Source organism: Leptonychotes weddellii, chromosome 8, assembly GCF_054177405.1.
Source record: "Leptonychotes weddellii isolate Sample4059 chromosome 8, ASM5417740v2, whole genome shotgun sequence".
Lineage (NCBI taxonomy): Eukaryota > Metazoa > Chordata > Mammalia > Carnivora > Phocidae > Leptonychotes > Leptonychotes weddellii.
In genome coordinates this window covers 113194017-113212926 of record NC_138376.1, presented here as the reverse complement: position 1 = coordinate 113212926, position 18910 = coordinate 113194017, and the positions used below count along the sequence as shown (strand labels likewise).

Here is an 18910-nt window from a genome sequence, read left to right as displayed (position 1 = left end):
AAAAAAAAAAGGAAAAACTGCAAAAGAGGAACTTCAGGGCTTCTGTGACTACCAGAGTCTGCAGCCTCCCTGGAGAGTGAGACTGGACTGTGAAGACAAGACAAGGACCCATAGCCTTGCTCAAAGACTGCAGGTCCGGCTTCTTACCACCCCAGCACTACCACTACGAGGCACAACTTGGAAGCTGGTAAGGGGGGGGCCATCATTTAAAAAGATGTTACAGAGGATGTAAACATTATCCTGAACTCATGGCGACCACCAGAAAACCCCCGTGTGGGCGCAGGCTCCCGGGGGTGCCATTGCTGTCGTTCCGAACAGGGAGAAAGATTCATCCAACCCGAAGAAAAACCAGAGCATTCATTTAAAGTGCAGCCCCGGGAGGACTCGCAGAACAGCACACCCACCACCTTATCCGTCCTCAGGACTGGCTCCCGCCCAGGCAGGCTGCATTCTGCACGCGGGACAGAAGCTGAAGCCATGTCAGCAACACTGGGACTTGCTCTCTGCGGTCAAGGTCTCCTGATCCAGTTTAACTTTGTCCACGTCGTTTTCTTCATTTGGAAAGCTTTGTTGGTTTGCGAGAATATTCTCCACGAGGAACCGGGCTGCTTCATCGATGTTCACGTTATCCTGTAATGCAGAAATGATGAACGGGATGAATTCCAAGGATTAATGCTTAGAAGAAAGCATGAGTATTAATGGGACAAGCACAGTTTGTCAGAGGGGGCGTCCACCATCTTCTTCCTCACTACAGGGTATACACCCTCAGAGGTCAATGCCATTGAGTAATGTGGCTACAGAACTCTCTTCTTTTCACAAAGGATTCCCCTTCCTGATGTTCCTGTTTCAAACTTTTTGCCCCCGAGGTTCAATGAACTATCTTCAATGGTTGAAAAGGAAGCATTATCCCACGCTGGGTTGCCACTCACATAAATGAAAGCACTAAGATGAAAAAGTTTCTGCCCTTGAACATTTAAGTCAAGCATTCAGCATACATTATGAAGAGGAATGTCAATGGGTTCACACATTAAAATATGATAAATGCATCATGTCGTTTCCCCATCTCTGAATACAGATTATTACTTCTAGTTGTCATGTGTAAATTAACCTGAAACAATGTTGTAGGTGTGATGTCCATTAAAAATACCCTAAGGAATCACTGGCTATCACAACATTTGTGTGACAGATTTATTAGTTGTCATTAAATACACGAGTAACACATATCAAAATCTGGGCTTTTTAAAAAAATATTTAACTTTTCATTTCTAAATGATTTCAGATTGACAAAAATGTTGCAAAGTAGCAAAAATTCCTACAGACCTTTCACTCATATTCCTAAAATATTAACATCCTGGATATCCAGATTTCCAGATAAAATCAGGAAATTCGATAATAGTGCCAGCATTAATTATGAAGCTTATTCAAATGTCACCATTGTCTCAATGTCCTATTTGTGATCCAGGTGACCGGGTGTATTTCGTGCTCATGTCTTCTTGGTCTCCTTTAACCTGGGACAGTTCTTCAGTCACCTTGCCTTTCATGACCTTGACACTCTTGGAGCAGCATACTGGTCAGAGACTATCCCTCAGTTTGGGCTTGTTTGAGGTTTCCGTATCATTAAACTCAAGTTATGCATTTTTGACAGGAGTAAGTGATGTGTCCCTCTCAGCGTCCGAGAGGCACACTTGCTTAACGTCATGTCTGCCAGTCTTCTCCACTGAATAGTTACTATTTCTCCTTTGCACTTAGTAAGCTCAAATATGGAAATATCCTATTTTTCATCATAGTTTTCCCCATTAACTTTACAATCAATTAATTCTTCCCTAAAACAGCTATTACCATGGTGATTAAAGGTGACTATCTGGGGCACCTGGGTGGCTCAGTCATTAAGCGTCTGCCTTCGGCTAGGGTCATGATCCCAGGGTCCTGGGATCGAGCCCCGCAAAGGGGTCCCTGCTCAGCAGGAAGACTGCTTCTCCCTCTCTCACTCCCTCTGCTTGTGTTCCCTCTCTAGCTGTCTCTCTGTCAAATAAATAAATAAAATCTTTAAAAAAATTTTTTAAAAATTAAAAAAATAAAGGTGAACTATCTATTTCCATCATTCCTTCTACATTTATTAGTTGGAATTCTACTGTTAGGAAGAGTTTCCTCTTCTCCTCTACTTGTTCATTCGTTTATTCCTAACATGGATTATTATTTTATTCTATGGAATAGATGCATTACAATAGTTATTTACTTTGTTGCTCAAATTGTCTTGGATTTTTGGAGCTCCTATAAGTAGGGTCCTGTTTCGTTTTGAAGGGTCTCCATCATTTTGTGTTTCCTTAATTTCTGGTACCACAAAATATCTCTGTTGCATCTTTACTTTCCTTGTCCCGCCAATCCTGGAATCAATCATTTCTCCATTAAACTTCTGTTCTTTTTGCAGGAGAACAGTATTTAAAAACCAAATTCTGGGGGTGCCTGGGAGGCTCAGTCAGTTAAGCATCTGACTCTTGATTTCGACTCAAGGTCATGATCTTAGGGTGGTGAGATTGAGCCCCACATCGGGCTCTGTGCTCAGTGGGGAGTCTGCTTGAGATTCTCTCTCCCTCTCCCTCTGCCTCTGCCGCTTCCCCAGCTCATGCTCTCTCTCTAAAATACATAAATAAAATCTTTTTAAAAATAATAAAAAATAAAAACCAAATTCTGGGGACTAGAACGCTCATTGGACCTGTGGTGTCATTGCTCCTGAGCAGGCAGAGCTAGTAAATATACATGTGCCCTCTACAGGCACGTAGACATCAATTTCTATGTTTATCAGTTTATACATATGTGTATATAGACACACATATAAACACAGAAACATACATATTTATACATACATATAAAACATTAAGTTCATATTGATCTCTCCAATTTCGATCTAACAACATGAGGCTCATTCTAGCTATCTCCCTTATCTGCTATACTTTCTCAGATAGTGAGAAACCTGCAAGACTTGGGCTATTCATTCGGGTATCTTTTCCAGAATCAAGCTTTTTTTTTTTTTTTTTTTACCTCCACTCCCACGGTAAGCATTAATTTTAATTAAAGTATTGATCTTTGAATGTCCAAAAGTCATTTAGCCCCCACCATTCCCTTTAACTCAAAGAATTATAATGCTATTTAACCGCATTTAGTAGCAATTGATCAGGAACAGAAAATCCCATATTGTAATTAGACACACATTTTCGTATTGGAAATCCATTATTTCCCATAAAGGTGAAAAGATGAAGTTCATGAATTCAAGACTGTCTTTTGGCTGTGTTCCCGTTAAAATTCAGATCACAGGAATTCAAGCAGAAATCAGCTGGGAAGTCAGCTGCCGGCCAGCGCAGAAATACAGGCATTAGTGACACTCGGCCAGTACTTTAAGCCTCGACTAAAATCTTAACCTAAATTTCGTATTACTGTTATTCTCTTGGAACATTCCTGGATTACTACTGAAGAAATTATGCAGAAGGTGTTGCTAATAGATTTGTAGGAAAGCACAGAACAGAGCTGAAACTTCTACGATTAACCATTGTTTTCCTTCTCCACTCCACAGGTAACCCTGTTATAAATGTAACAAAGAGGATGACTTCCACAGTCTCAAGCTACACGCCACGTGACGCTGTTTCTGAATCTTCCATCTAGATTCTGGGGACGAATTTGGATTTATTACCTGAATGATTAATTCAAACAAAACTTAGAGAAGAAATTTTATCTGTAATACATGCATCTCTTCCCGCAAATCTCATGCTCTAGTAAACACTGCACGTACCACGGATTATTTCCCAACAAAGCTGGGACGTCAAGCAAATCAGCTGACAGACACTCCGCGGACGCAGACGGAGGGCGTGGCTTTCCGGACACGTGCCCCCACGAGGCACCGCCCCTCCTGCCATTTCTTCCTGCCTGCCTGGCTAAGCGCTCGCGCGGCGCGCGGCACCCAGCCCCGCACTGCAACTTTCTTCTGCCACCACTTTTTATTCATGAAACTAGATCTTAAGATTCTAGGATGTATTTATTTAAACAAATAGCCTTTAGCTTAGGAGTAAAAACGTCTGCCTCCAGCAGACACTAGTTTTTCCGATGACTCCAACATTGCTCAGTTATCTCCAGAGCCGCTTTTCTGTGCAGTCTCTCATAGCTTTGCTTTCCTTATTCTGATCATCAGCGGCACCAAATCATCTTCTACTTTTAGGGTGGGTTTCAGGTAAAGCTAAAAGTAACCTAGCCGTAAGTAGGTAATTTAACCAGTAGATAAACCCGGTCACATTTGTTAGCTAAGAGAAAAAGGCTTTTAAAAAAATATATACCTACAAGAAATCCACAGAAGGCATCCCAAATGCTGGGACTGTGTTAAGATGCACAGTCTTATGGTTTGGACTTTGTCATTACAGAATTTCTCCAACATTTCATCATTCTGACATAAGTCCGACTGTTATTTGACCTCTATAATGTGAAATTTCCAAAGCACATCAACAAACTCCCTCCCCACCAATATTTTGTGCTTGTGATTTTCACCTTTGCTTTCTTATATATCTAGGCTGGCAAGATTTTTAACAACCAACTTAAGTGTTTTCTGTTTTTCTTCATAAAACACTGTATCCCATAATAGATGAAAGAAAAAATTCTCACTCCACTATTCATGAAGCATGTCACAAGTGTTGATACTTTCCTCTTCAAATTCTTTCATACACAATTAATCTGAAACTCTTCAAACATCTGAATACATCTCTCTGATACTTTCAGTGTCCATTTTTGTTACTACTGCACATGACCCACACATTCACCAGTGTCATCTATGTCCCTATATTTCGTGAAGCCTTCAGTAAAAATCAAAAATGCTTGGGCTTGACAAGACACTTTTTATCCCCCCCATAAACTCCAGTTGCAGAAGTGCTTCATTTAAAGGCTCCAACTCAGAGAATGTCATTGTTCTTTGCTCTAAATAATAACTATTTTTTATTTTGATGGAAAACCTGCCCTTCTATTCACCTCCACATTAGCCAATTTTGAAAGCGTTCCTGCTGTCCGCTCAAAGAAACTATAACATATCCATGCTCTACTTTGCTTTTTTCTAGGCTCCCAAAAACCACTCACATAAACCCATCTAAAGATTTTAAAGTTACAGCTCAGATTTTCGAGCTAAGAGCAGAGCAGATACAAACACAAAGCAGACCTCACCTTTGCAGAGGTTTCAAACCATCCACTGAAACCATGTTCTTTGCAGAATTGGTCCATCTGGGGAGGATTCTGGCCACCATCCTTTTTTTGGTCACATTTATTAGCTAAGAGGACAGCAGGAATAGGGCTGCCATTTGGAAGGTGGACTTTACTATCCAGATCACTTTTCCATTTTAAGACGGCCTCAAATGTGGAACTTCTCGATATATCAAAGACTACAAAAGCACCAACAGCTTCTTTGTAGTATACTCGGGTCATGTTGCCAAACCGCTCTTGCCCTAAAAATAAATAAGATATTAAGAGCTCATAATTCAGACAGAGTCTATATTTAGATATAACCCCTCTGACCCTAGGCATAGTGCTATAAACACGTCTCCCATTCCATAGCAAAGAAACTGGTGGGATGAAGGACGCACAGAACCACGTGACTGATCATGGGGTCTGAGTACACAATCAACTAGCTTTATGTTCTGCGCGTGTCCAACACATGGTCCATAAACATCCAGATGACAGGGGCACCTGGGTGGCTCAGTTGTTAAGCATCTGCCTTCGGCTCAGGTCATGATCCCAGGGTCCTGGGATGTTTGGGCTCCCTGCCCGGTGGGAAGCCTGCTTCTCCCTCTCCCACTCCCCCTGCTTGTGTTCCTACTCTCGCTCTGTCAAATAAATAAAAACTTTAAAAAATAATAATAATAATAATAATAAACATCCAGATGACAGTGCTTAAAGCTACAGGGCCCATCGCTCCCCCACCTCCCACTCCCTCTGGTCTAAGAGAAGAGTTACTAAAGGAAAAAAGAAAGCTGGTGGCAGAGGGGAAGAAGAGATGAGAATAGAAGAAAATGAAGCTTGCAGGAAGAAGATAAGTATGGTGGGTAAAATGCAGTCAAAAAGACTAGGACTGGCTATGAGATAAAGGAGCTCATCTTTCCTCCCCATCTCTCGCCTGCAACCGCTTTTGACTCCGCATGCAAGATTGCTCTCCTCCAAGAAAGCAGACACATGCAAACCTACAAACAAAAGTGGCACATGTGGCTGTGTGATTAAAAGAAGGATCAACTATAGAGTCTTCAAATATCATACTTTTAAAATAATTTAACATGTTAAATACTTTGGGGAAAATTCCACTGCTTCACATACTACATGGGACTTTGCAAAGCATCCCCTTTCTGTCTGGTCTTGCTCTTTGACACAGGAGGGACCCTAATCTTCATCTGACAGATGAAAATCCACGCGGACAGCTGCTTGGACAGGATGCCAGTGGCACTGACAACATAAGGCAGGACTACAGCCCGGGTCTCCTGGCTCCCACGCACCCATGTTAATACGATGCTGGCCATTCTGAACCATCCTGTAGTTGCCTTGACTTCTAAGGCGTTTACCTTCAGTCTGTCAAGTTACGGACTAGAGTGCTCAGGAAAAATGGCAATCAGTGCAAATCTAAGATGGGTAACTCTGACCAGTGATAAAAACAAAACTGATAGGACACTTTCCTGTTAAAACACATGATGGGGGCGCCTGGGTGGCTCAGTTGGTTGGGCGACTGCCTTCGGTTCAGGTCATGATCCTGGAGTCCCGGGATCGAGTCCCGCATCGGGCTCCCTGCTCGGCAGGGAGTCTGCTTCTCCCTCTGACCCTCCTCCCTCTCATGCTCTCTGTCTCTCATTCTCTCTGTCTCTCAAATAAATAAATAAAATCTAAAAAAACAAAAAAACACATGATGAAAAACACACGTTTTCTACATTTTATGGAGAGTAATAAATGCAAAGCTAGTCACAAAAAAATATTCCTTCTCCAAATTCTACTATAGCTTCATACAGTTTTAGATATAGCTTAGTGAAATAACGGAAGAACACAATAGGCAAACTTAAATGGATACACTTGAAGTTCATTTGGTTTGTGACAACTCCTCATACGGGCTTATCTGAAGTGTACTATGATGATCCAGATGTCTGAACTTCATTGTAACAAATGGTCACATATGAAACCTCACTATCATGTTCATATTTTATTGGTAAGGTAAATCTGACCAGCCAATTATATAGCTTATTTAATCTCAATGCTGATATCTATAAGAAGTTAACATTGTACCATTTTCCATAAACATACACTTAATAATCACACATGGCAAATGCACAGAGGATATACCAACTGGTCAACAAAGTCAATATCACTATTCCGCAAAAAGACGACGTAGATTGCATTAAAGTGGTTCTGACTTCAATTTTAACTAGAGAGCACATACTACTGACTTTTAGTTTTATAAATCTTAATTATTAAATATAAAATGACTATGGCAACATGGGAAACTAGCCTCATTAAGACAGTCCAGATTATAAGATTATTTCACAGTTATAAGAAAGTACTCTTTTGGACTATCCCTTCAATTTAGAAATGAGGGTAGGGTGCCAAACTAGTAAAAGTATAGAAATCCAGAAGTTATGAAGAACCATTAAGCTTCACTGACTATTGTTTTGTTTACTGAATCATTTATAAAGCCCTAAAAATACTTCTTTCAACCAATCATACTAAATCATATTCAAATTTGTCCTCATATAAACTTCTTGGTAAAACATAAGAAAGTCAGAAATGTGTATGACAAGTAATTTTTGAGGTGGACCCTGTGGCTTAGAAACCTCAAGTTATTTTCCCTAGGTTCCAAGGTGAGGATTCAAAACTCTGCTAGTTTCAGAGTGTGCTTTCTAACAACCACACCATACAGCAACTCAAAATAGTGTCAATTACACTATTAAGCAGATGAAAAGGAGAGGTACAGCCTGGGAGAAAAAAGATGCAAATCCTAGATCTAGTAAAGGACTTATACCCAGAACATATAAAAAACTCTCAAAACTCCAAAGTAAGAAGATAAAAAATCTAATTAATAAAGTAAGCAAAAGACTGGAACAGACACTTTATCAAAGAACGTATACAATGACAAATAAGCAAAGGAAAAGATGCCCAACATCATTAATTATTGGAGAAAGGCAAATTTAAATCACGACAAGCTGCCCCTTCATGCCCACAAGAATGGCTAAAATAAAAAGTCTGATTATACCCAGGACTGGTGAAGATGTGGAGCAATCAGCTCTCATACACTGCTGGTAAGAATAAGAATTTAAAATAGTACATCCACTTTGGTAAACAATTTGATAGTTTCTTAAAAATTTAAACATATGTCTACCATACAACCAACACATTCCACTCCTAGGTATTTGCCCAAACAAAATGAAAGCACATGTCTACACAAAGTCATGTTTGTGAATGCTCATAGATGTTTTATTTTTTTTATTTTTATTTTTATTTTTTTAAAGATTTTATTTATTTATTTAACAGAGAGAGAGATAGCGAGAGCAGGAACACAAGCAGAGGAGTGGGAGAGGGAGAAGCAGGCTTCCCGCGGAGCAGGGAGCCCGATGCGGGGCTCGATCCCAGGACCCTGGGATCATGACCTGAGCCGAAGGCAGATGCTTAACAACTGAGCCACCCAGGAGCCCCGACGTTTTATTTTTTTAGCCAAAACAGCAATGAATAAAGTATGGTATATCCATACAATGAAATATAACAATAGAAAGGAAAGGAACAAACTATGGATACAAGTAACAAAATGGATGAATCTCAAAATAATGATGCTGAGTAGAAGAAGCCAGACCAGAGAGGGAATAGGTATTACTCTATGAATACATTTATATCAAATCCTTAAAAATAAAAACTATAGTGACTTAGTAAGAGGAAGCACATCAATGATTGTCTTCGGCAAGGCAGAGAGATGAGTTACAAAGGGGCAAGAGGAAATACTTTTGGGGTGATGGAAATGGTTGCAATCTTGATTACAGTGATGTTTCACTAGTGTTTACATATGGCAAAACATCAAATTGTACAGTTTGTTGTATGTCAATTATATATCAATAAAGTAATAAAAAATAATACCTACCTTGGAGGCTCACTGGGAAGATTTAATGTAAAATGCCTGCCTGAGAGTCTTTTAGGGCAGAGTACGACAAACTATAATTCATGGTCAAATTCGGCTAAAGTTTTATCGGAATCTTGTCGCCCTCATCTGTTTATGGGTTTCTACATCTGTTTTCATTCTACCACGGCAGAGTTGAGTAGTTGCAACAAGGAATGAATGGCCTACAAAACCTAAAGTATTTGCTACTTCTGTTCTAGGGGGTGAGGGATGGTCTATCCCTTGAACTGGAAGTGCTATATAAAAATTCATGAAGGCATGTACTTAAAGTATAATTTACATGCACAGACCTTAAGTTCAAAAAGTAAAATGCCAGGCCCATAGTAAGCACTGTGTAAATGTTAGCTAGTATTATTATTAAGTGCTCAGTAAATGTATTACATGATGAAAGCCTGAGCATCCTCTTTAAAATTGTGCAACTAAACATGGCAAAGCCTTAAACTAGTTATATGCTGTAGTGGTGAAAACAGTCTGCAAAGGAAAATGAACTTGAGGAAAGTACAAATATACCAGAGAATCAAAATATCAAGCACTAAAGGTCAAGCAACCCCAGGCATGTTAACTTTCTCTGCCAAATAAGTGGAGTGTCTTTAAGGATCTTTAGGGATCTTCTAAGCCCTCCCAGCTCTCCCTTCTGATGTTTTAAGTTTCTCTGTGATAACTTTAATATGATTTTCTAAAGATTCTGCAATCACTGAATCCAGACAGCAATGGGGATCAAATGTAAATAATCCAGAATCAAAAGGCCACGCCATGCATTTAGGAAAATAGCTTACTTTCCAACAGAATAGTAAAGTATACTTCCTGTTTTACTGAGTTCATCATCTCCTTTTTTAAAAATTCTGAAGTAATCCACTACCGCTTCAGAGATATTCCTGAACTGGTCAAAACAAGTAAAAACCACACATTTCTAAAATACATTAAATTTAATTACAGAATAGAGAAAGATACAATGAATTCATTTAAAATAATAATCTTAACATAAATTTAAGAGCTGTTCTCCAAAAAAAACCTAACAAGGTAAAATCTAGATTTAACTATGTTGGTTTCAAAGGTTGGAATGCAGAGATACGTTAAACTCTTCCAGCTGTTAAACTAGAAAATAAAGGAAACTTTGCTACTAGAGTAAGAGTTGCATCCCATAACTTTGTTATTATTACTCTCTGGGTAATTTTATCTATTCCCTTCTTATTGCCTAAGAGAAAGAACTATAGTGGAAAACAAAACTACTGTTCACAAATATTCCATTCTCCTCCACTTCTAGACGAAGGATCACACTCTTCTGCCCCCACTAAATTAGGAGTGGCTACGAACTAGTCTTCACCCATGAAATGGAAACAGAAGTGTCATTTCTAAGCAGAATCACTTGGGTGACAGTGTCCTTGTCCTGCTGCAGCAGGCTTGAACCCTAATTTTGAGATGACAGCATCAAGAGATGGTAGAGCCTCTGTTAGCCTGAGTCTTCTGGTAGCTCCAATGCAAAACTGCCCTCACATCCTTCCCTCCATCCCAACCTCTGCCCTCACTATGGACATGTAGAAAGAGTGAGGAATAATTATCTTCAACCACTGACATATTAATGTTGTTGGAACCCCAACATAACCTAGTCTATCCTGACTGATACAACTCCCAAATATTTTTTTTTTTTTTACCTCGTATCTAGATTTGATTTCCACTAAAAAATATGTATTAGGTTCCTTCCATGTACCAGGCACTATGCTGGACACTGGTGAACATCACGGAACAATGAATATGATTTCCTCTCCTAAGGAGCTCACAGTCTATTTGAGGGAACAGACACACTGATACCATGGTGTGTTAGGTGTAATCAGAGATACGAAGAGTATATTATGGTAGCATACAAAGGGATGCTATTCAGAGAGGTATGTAAACTAATCTTATTAGTTGTTTCTTATCAAGAAATGCCATTCAGATGCTTAGTTGGACACAACAGCTTCACATATTTAACTTCTAGATACAACCTCCAACAGTGCTGAGTCTTCCCCATGAGAATGCTGCATTCTGAGGCGCCTGGGTGCCTCAGTTGGTTAAGCGTCTGCCTTCAGCTCAGGTCATGACCTCAGGGTCCTAGGATAGAGCCCCAGGTCGGGCTCCCCACTCAGCAGGGAGTCTGCTTCTCCCTCTCCCTCTGCCCCTCCCTCTCCCTCTGCCCCTCCCCCCCTGCTCATGCACAAGCTCTCTAATAAATAAATAAGTAATCTTAAAAAAAAAAAATGATGCATTGTACTACTTCCCTCTCACAACGCTTTGGGAGTTAGCCCTAAGTTTAAAAAAGGGCTAAGGACCAAATTAATGGAAAAAACTTTCATATTTACATTAAATTGCACAGGAATTCTGAAGAATCCTAGAATTATTTTTTCTTAATTTTAGACAAAAAAATATAAAGAATACTCTCTGGGAAGTAGCCAATCAGCCATTCTAAGCTCAGTCCAAAAAACTTTATTTTTCTTGGATTCTACTTTACATAAATATGTAAATAAAATGCAGGGAATTCCTACCATGCTGACTGCTCCTGGGTTGTGTCCCAGGACAGGACAGGGTAGAGATGTCTGCAGTTATTAAATACAAAGACAGATGCATGAGTTTTGTTTCATGGAGTGTATGTGTGTATGTGTGTGTAGAGTTAAAGCTTATGGCAATATAAAAACTCAGCAGGACCTGGGAGATCTTCCTCTAAATAGGAAGTAGCTCAAACAGGGTGGGGAGATTCTAAGCGACACCACCTTCTGTAACCAGTGCTGTAGTCATTTCGTACTGGAGGAGGAGGGACCACTTTCATGCCTTCCTGAGCAACACTTAGATGGACAACATTGTAACTGAAAGAGGATACCCCATATCATCTAGTCCAACCTCTCTTGTTTTATAGATGAGAAAATAAAATCCCAGGGAGAAGAAATTACTCCAATTCCCGAGTTATCTATTATCCAATGTGCTGTCCAATCTGTTAGCCAAAGACTTTTTGGAGTACATGTTGCTCCATGTCCCATGTTTCCAAACAGACCCAAGGCAGTGCCATGGGCCTAGGACGACTCTCCACAAGGAGAGCACAGCCCTATCGCACAAGGGAAACCCCTTCTCTAAGTCTCCTAGGGCTTCACCATAGCAGCTATGGGCAATGCTCCAGTGCTGAGTGCTATAGTTACCCCAATAGTAGGGCAGCCTCTGCTGTGGGCAGACTGCCGAAATATTCCAAAGGACTCTAAAATGTTTTAGCTTTTAAAAAATTCTGTTACTTCCTTTTCTAGAAGAGGGAACCTTTATTATAACTAGACATCATGGCAATGAGAATGAAGAAAAAGCACAGTGCTAGTCATCTAGGCTCAAAGACATTTAAAGATGCACAACTTATATACCCAAGTGGATGAAGCTTAAGGTATATATGGTGGCAAAAAGATCAAAATGCTTATGTAGTATTTGGGAGTATCCAACACTAATGACTTGAAAAGGAGTTGAGGTAACATATTTCCAAAAATACATAATTGAATTAAGGAAAAGAAAACCACAAAATAATTTGCCTTCTTTCTTTATATGTAAATTTCCAAAAGGAAAGTATTTCCTCTCAGTGTTTGAAAAGGAAAGGGCTACATTCTGAATGGTTATCGGAAAGAGAGGCCAGAGATGCTCTCTTTTGTGATTTTAATCACTCCCTTTGTTTAGTTTTTTAATGTTCATCTCAATATTTTATGTTCATGACCTCATTTGATAAATAACCTAAATATTTCCTCGCATTATTTGAAACTCAAAATATAAATTTCACCATGAAACACAAATCAAAGTAATGAGACAACTGGTGTTTAGTATTCCAAGTAGAAATGCTTACCCTTTCCCACCGAGAATCACTGAGTTACATAGTCTTACTCAAGGTGATCCAGAGGAAAAGTATAGTTTCTAATTAGTGCTTGTAAACTCCTTTAAAAAAAAAATCCTTAAATCTCATTGTGCGGTTTAGAGATGAAGCACTGCTAACTTGTGTTAGAAGGCCAATAGATCAAGACCAAGTCAAATTTCATTTCAATCCAGTCATCAGGGGCACCTGGGTTGCTCAGTTGGTTAAGTGTCTGCCTTCGGCTCAGGTCATGATCCCAGGGTCCTGGGATCGAGCCCCACATCAGGCTCCCTGCTCAGTGGGGAGTCTCCTTCTCCCTCTGTGCCCTCTCTCTCTCTCTCTCAAATAAATAAATAAAACCTTTAAAAATAAATAAAAATAAATCCAGTCATCAGTTCTAAAAGGATAATTACCCATTAAAATTTTTTATACCATGATATAGGCAACAATGTGATGTCATAATGGGTCTTGGGTTTGTCAAACAAAAGAGTAACAAACTGAATACAGAAACAAAATAGGAAAACACCTAAATTAAAAGGAAAATAAACTGCTTTCGAGATGGTAGCAGTGGTAATACTGAGTAGTTCTCAAAATTACCTATTCCCCAATCAACTCAGACTCTGGATTTCTCTTTTTGCTACCTATAATGACTGGGCTTTTGTGGTATTCAGTCACTGTGTAAGGCCTTATTCTGTGGGACTATAAAAAGAATGGCTGACTTTAATCAATCTGAAACAAGGAATAAAATCAAAATATCTTTTTGATTTGTGTTCAAAGTCATAAGTAGTTTTAAAAGTTTAAGATATTAGCTTTTTCCTTTCTTACCTAGTTATTCAACAAGAGCAAGAAATGTGCCATCTCTGTCCTGTAAATGCTCTTGTGTCCATACGCTACCCTCAGAGGGAGGCTCTTGAGATAGGCACACAGATGAGGAGGAGGTGATGTGAAATCGAGAAGAACTCCGGGGTCATGGAAGGTGAGCGTGAGGGAACACGGGGAGCAGGCAGGTTTGCCCCGTAAGCGGAGAACTCCTTGAGTGAGGTGAGAGGATCAACCTATCCCCAGGGTGCAGCAAAGCCAGTGACAGAACAACTTCTCCTCAACTTTAGTAGAAATCAGATTGCACGTAGTGCTTGGTAGTTGCAAATTTCCAGGCCCTACCTCTAGGAATTCTAATTTGGTAAGTAGGGAGAATTGGTAGTGGTCTATTCCATTATCCCCTCACAGAATTTTATCTGGGGAAGCAGCTGAGTCCAATTAAAAAAAAAAAAAAGGCCCTAGATTTCCCAGCAGTCCTCACAGCAAGGCATGCACATCTGCTTGGACCACAAAGACGAAGGCTATGACCAAGGCATAGCTGGGCAGTGCTCATGTCAGCTTCAGTCCATGAGGACTTTAGGGTTCTGCTCAGCAGCTGTGGACTGCCCAACCACAGGCTTACCAGGTGAGAGAATAAAACTTTTTGTTAAAATCATGATGCATAGGGATGTTTGTCAGAGGTAGCCAAATCGATTTGACACAGTTGATGCTAAAGAATCTGCATTTTATGGGGCACCTGGGTGGCTCAGTCCATTAACCATTTGTCTTAGGCTCAGGTCATGAACTCAGGGCCCTGGGATCAAGCCCCACATTGGGCTCCCTGCTCGGCAGAGAGCCTGCTTCTCCCTCTCCCTCTGCTGCTCCCCCTGCCTGTGCATGCGCTCTCTGTCAAATACATAAAATCTTTAAAAAAAAAAAAAAGAGAAGTGAGTGGAAAGAATGGGGAAGAAGAGAATGTAAGGCCAACTGTCAAGAGATCCTTAAACTAAACCCCTACTATCCATTTATTTTTATGTGGCTCTTCTTTCTCAAAAGAAGAGTGAAGAAATTATGTGTCTAGCCTCCTTGGTTATAAAAAGCACTTTTGAAAATATAATTGAATAGAATTCTAAAGCACTTTTATCTTGATCTTTTACCTCACCCTGCAGAATTCCACCACCCCCCTCCATTTATATGTCTGCACTGTTCTCCCCCTCCAGGAGATCTCTGCAACCACAACACAACCTAAACTTGTCGACTTAGTCCACTCTCTACTACTTAAGTGTTGATTAAGTGTGAAATCATCACCAGTCTAAGGATATGCTATCCTCAGGCTACAAATCTAAGGCCTTCAAAGTTTTCTTCTTTGGAAGAGCACTTTCTTTCATCTCTCAATCTTTTCTAACAAATGCCTAGAAATATGGATCAATCATTGTTTTTTATTTTCTATATTTTATAACGCTTTGACATCTTGGGGCCTTGGGGACCAGTGGAGGGACTGCCCCTTCCAGCTAGCTAGTTCTTAGAGACAGACAGCAAACCACCTGCTGAAAGCACATCTTTGATAAGCAAACCAACCAATCCAGAGTCCTCACCACCCATCTGCCTCCCTTTTCAGGCTCCTGCAGTCTAGCACACTATCCGCCTGCCCTAAATCACCCATGGCCGGGTACTAAACAACCACAGACCACCCCTGTAGCCCAACGCCCACTCAAATATTCCAAACTAACCAACCCTAAGCTTACTCAGCTTGCCTATGCTGTCTTGTCCATTCCTTCCTGCAAAAACTACAATAAAGCCTAGCCCATGCTCTTCCCTTGCTCCTTCTGCCTCTTGACCAACCCCGGTGCTTCCCCTTGTGGCCCTGTATAGGGCAGCATGCTCCCTTCTCTCGGGAACTATGAATAACAAACCATCTTTTCAGTGGTGACGATCTGGTGTGTTGGCCTTACCACACCTGATAAAAACAAAATCCTGGGTATGCCTTAAAACAGAATAAGAATCCTTGAAATTTCCATATCAGAAACTTAAGAAAATCAGAAGGTCAAGAAAACATATACATAATGGATAAAATTTCTCCTAAAATACATTTGAAAGTAACACTGCCTCTCTAGAATAATGCACGGCTCAAAGGTTTAAAAAGTGAAATCAGAGTAGACCCTGCAAACATCTGTAAGTATTACCGTGCTTTCCCAGGGTGTGCTCTGCAAGTATGTATCAATAAAACGGCTTTGTTATCTCCAGAAAGTCCACACTGTGGAAACAGTCTTTCAAAATGCCCCCCAAAAATGATGGAGCCGATCAAAAAGTATCTATGCTGGAAGTTCTGTGTTAATTAAGAAGAGTGTAACTGGGGGCACCTGGGTCACTCAGTGGGTTAAGCATCTGCCCTCAGCTCAGGTCATGATCTCAGGGTCCTGGGATCGAGCCCCATGTTGGGCTCTCCGCTCAACGGCGAGTCTGTTTCTCCCTCTGTGACACCTCTCACTTTCACTCTCTCTCAAATGAATAAATAAAATCTTTAAAAAAAAAAAAAGTATAACTGGAAATTCTGGATTGATAACATAAAGAGATAGTAATTATTACAATGGGTATAAAGTAGGAGTCATATGAGCTACTGTAAGAATGACCAGAACATTTGCAAATTTAGACAAGAGTCTGTTAAACTGTTCGACAACAATCTTTAGACTGTTTTGACACCAGTGAACCCAAAATCCGCTACACTATTAAAAGCTTGTTTTCATATCTCAGAGTCATGAGACATGTCTCTGTACAGTGCCATTGATTATCTGTGTTCTCTTGGTCAAGTTACGACACTTCTCTGTATTTAGGCTATGGGATCTCTAAAAGCCTTCAAGATCTTCAATTCAAACAATAGAATGATTAGGAAAATGGTTGGGAAAAAAGGTCAAGTTTTAGTGGTTTTTATCAATGTCCCCCTCTCTCTACCACTAACATGGGCACTTTTCAGCCTATGTGGGACAACTGAGGCAACTGAGAAAGGTAACATATTAATTAAAAAAAAAAAAGGAAAGGCAAAAAGCATATCATTATCAGGAGAATTTCCATGTGCAGTAACAGAAATATGCTGTTAACGCTGCTCATCCTGCCTGGGCAATTGTGGGTGCAAAGTCCAGACTGGGGCACCCAAAGATGTCTCCGGACTCATGAACTGAGGAAGATTTAAAGATGTAAAATGGGACGGTAGACTTTACGTGTAATTCAGCACAGCAGCTGAGTCTGCATAAGGCTGAGGATGGCGAGATTATACAAAAGTCAGATATAATGAAGATTTTTAAAAATCCCTTTAAATGAGTTATTAAGTAATTGGAAAGTCATTGTAATAGTTGGTGTTTAAGATGGAGATTACAAATCTAATTCCTCAGAGCATTGCTTCTTCATATTTAGAAGAAACCCGAATATTAATAATTCTTGACTAATAGATACATTGAAGGTCAAGAAAGCATCCGAGATAACATTCCAGATTCTTGTTCATGTGGGTTATAGGAGAGTTATGAAAGCAGGCAAGAAGAGGCCATGAGGTACAGGGACTGTCAATGTAGAAGATGGAACAAGGGAAGTAGGATCCATGTTCTAACTTAGGATGGGAATCAAAACAATAAAAAGTGAATCTAAGTATGCTTTATATAATTTATAATGTCTTCCAACCAAGCATTTTATGCTCTAGGTAAATAATATTTAGAGGAACTTCTGAATAGAAGGTTCCTGATCTGTTCTTGGGCCCAAAGGAGTGTTATCCATTCAGATTATTTTATATAGAAATACTGATTCTAAAAAGTGAAAGGTGGCAGAAGAGATCAGTTCCTCAAAAAATGCCACTTTGGCATAAGAATTATTTTGAACTAAAGGCACTTGAAAAAGAGCAGGTTTAAGAAGGGTGCTCTAATCTCCCCTTTTTCTCTCTCAAAGCAGATGAGAATACTCTCATGTGAGAGATGTCCTCTCTTCTCTAGGAGGAAAGAAACATTCTTATCACCAGGGATGGGAGTCAAAGTGGAGAGATGTCTCTACAAACAGACTTTATAAAATAACTCTTATTTTCCTTTAGCTTCCCCATATTAGTTATTTTTCCACAATTCCTTCTCCTTGTTCAACCTGGTATAAAAGCACTTAGGTTTTGCCACTTCTTTGGGTGTTCATTTTCTTATGAGGGCTCCCGTGTCAGAGAAAACGTATGTGAAATAAATTTCTGCTGTTAATCTGTCTGGCATCGATCTAATTTTCAGGCCCGGCTGAAAACTCTAAAAAGGGAGGGATAAAATTTTGCCTCTCCTGCAAAAGTAAATCACTTCAACAAATACAGGAAGACTACACTGTATTAGATCTAAATGGACAAACTGGTTTCTTTCTTTTAAAGATTTAGTCTAGACCAGCCATTCAACCGACCTGGAAAATTCTATAGTTGCTAATAAAGTTATAATAAGTAGTAAGCCAAATACTACTTCATCTATAATACATATGAAAGGGCGGATCAGATTCTGCTCTGGGAAATAACCTCGTTTGCAGTGACATGGCAAACAAAATGCACCAAGAAGGCTGAAATTGCTGGTAAATACGGGGCCCATCAGGAATATGGTGAAGAAAATTGAAATAAGCCAGGACGCCAAGTATACTTGCTCCTTCTGTGGCAAAACCAAGATGAAAAGATGAGCTGCGGGCATCTGGCGCTGTGGTTCCTGCATGAAAACAGTAGCCAGTGGTGCCTGGACCTACAGCCCAGTAAAGTCGACCACCAGACGACCGCAGGAATTGGGAGACCAGTAGAAGCTCCACCATTTAAGACATTGCTGGCCTATGATAAATGGGTTAATTTATGTAACAACAACAAAAGGAAGCTTAGAGACATCTCTTGCTACATCTTTTTTTTTTTTTAAAGATTTTATTTATTTATTTGACAGAGAGAGACACAGCGAGAGAGGGAATACAAGCAGGGGGAATAGGAGAGGGAGAAGCAGGCCTCCCGCGGAGCAGGGAGCCCGATGCGGGGCTCGATCCCAGGACCCTGGGATCATGACCCGAGCCGAAGGCAGATGCTTAACGACTGAGCCACCCAGGCGCCCCGTCTTGCTACATCTTAATAGTAT

The 18910-nt window shown here is 40.1% G+C and overlaps 1 protein-coding gene across 1 annotated transcript in view; it reads right to left on the bottom strand.

The window, feature by feature from the left end:
- Positions 1–303: 303 nt before the first annotated feature.
- Positions 304–18910, bottom strand: part of RAB32 (RAB32, member RAS oncogene family) — a 22052-nt gene continuing 3445 nt past the window's right edge. Inside the window, exons 2-3 of the mRNA XM_006747359.3 lie at positions 5194–5471; positions 304–630 (exon numbers count right to left, since the gene is read on the bottom strand). Coding sequence (XP_006747422.3) covers positions 481–630; positions 5194–5471 — 428 coding nt within the window. The 3' untranslated portion in view covers positions 304–480. The remainder of the gene's footprint in view (positions 631–5193; positions 5472–18910) is intronic.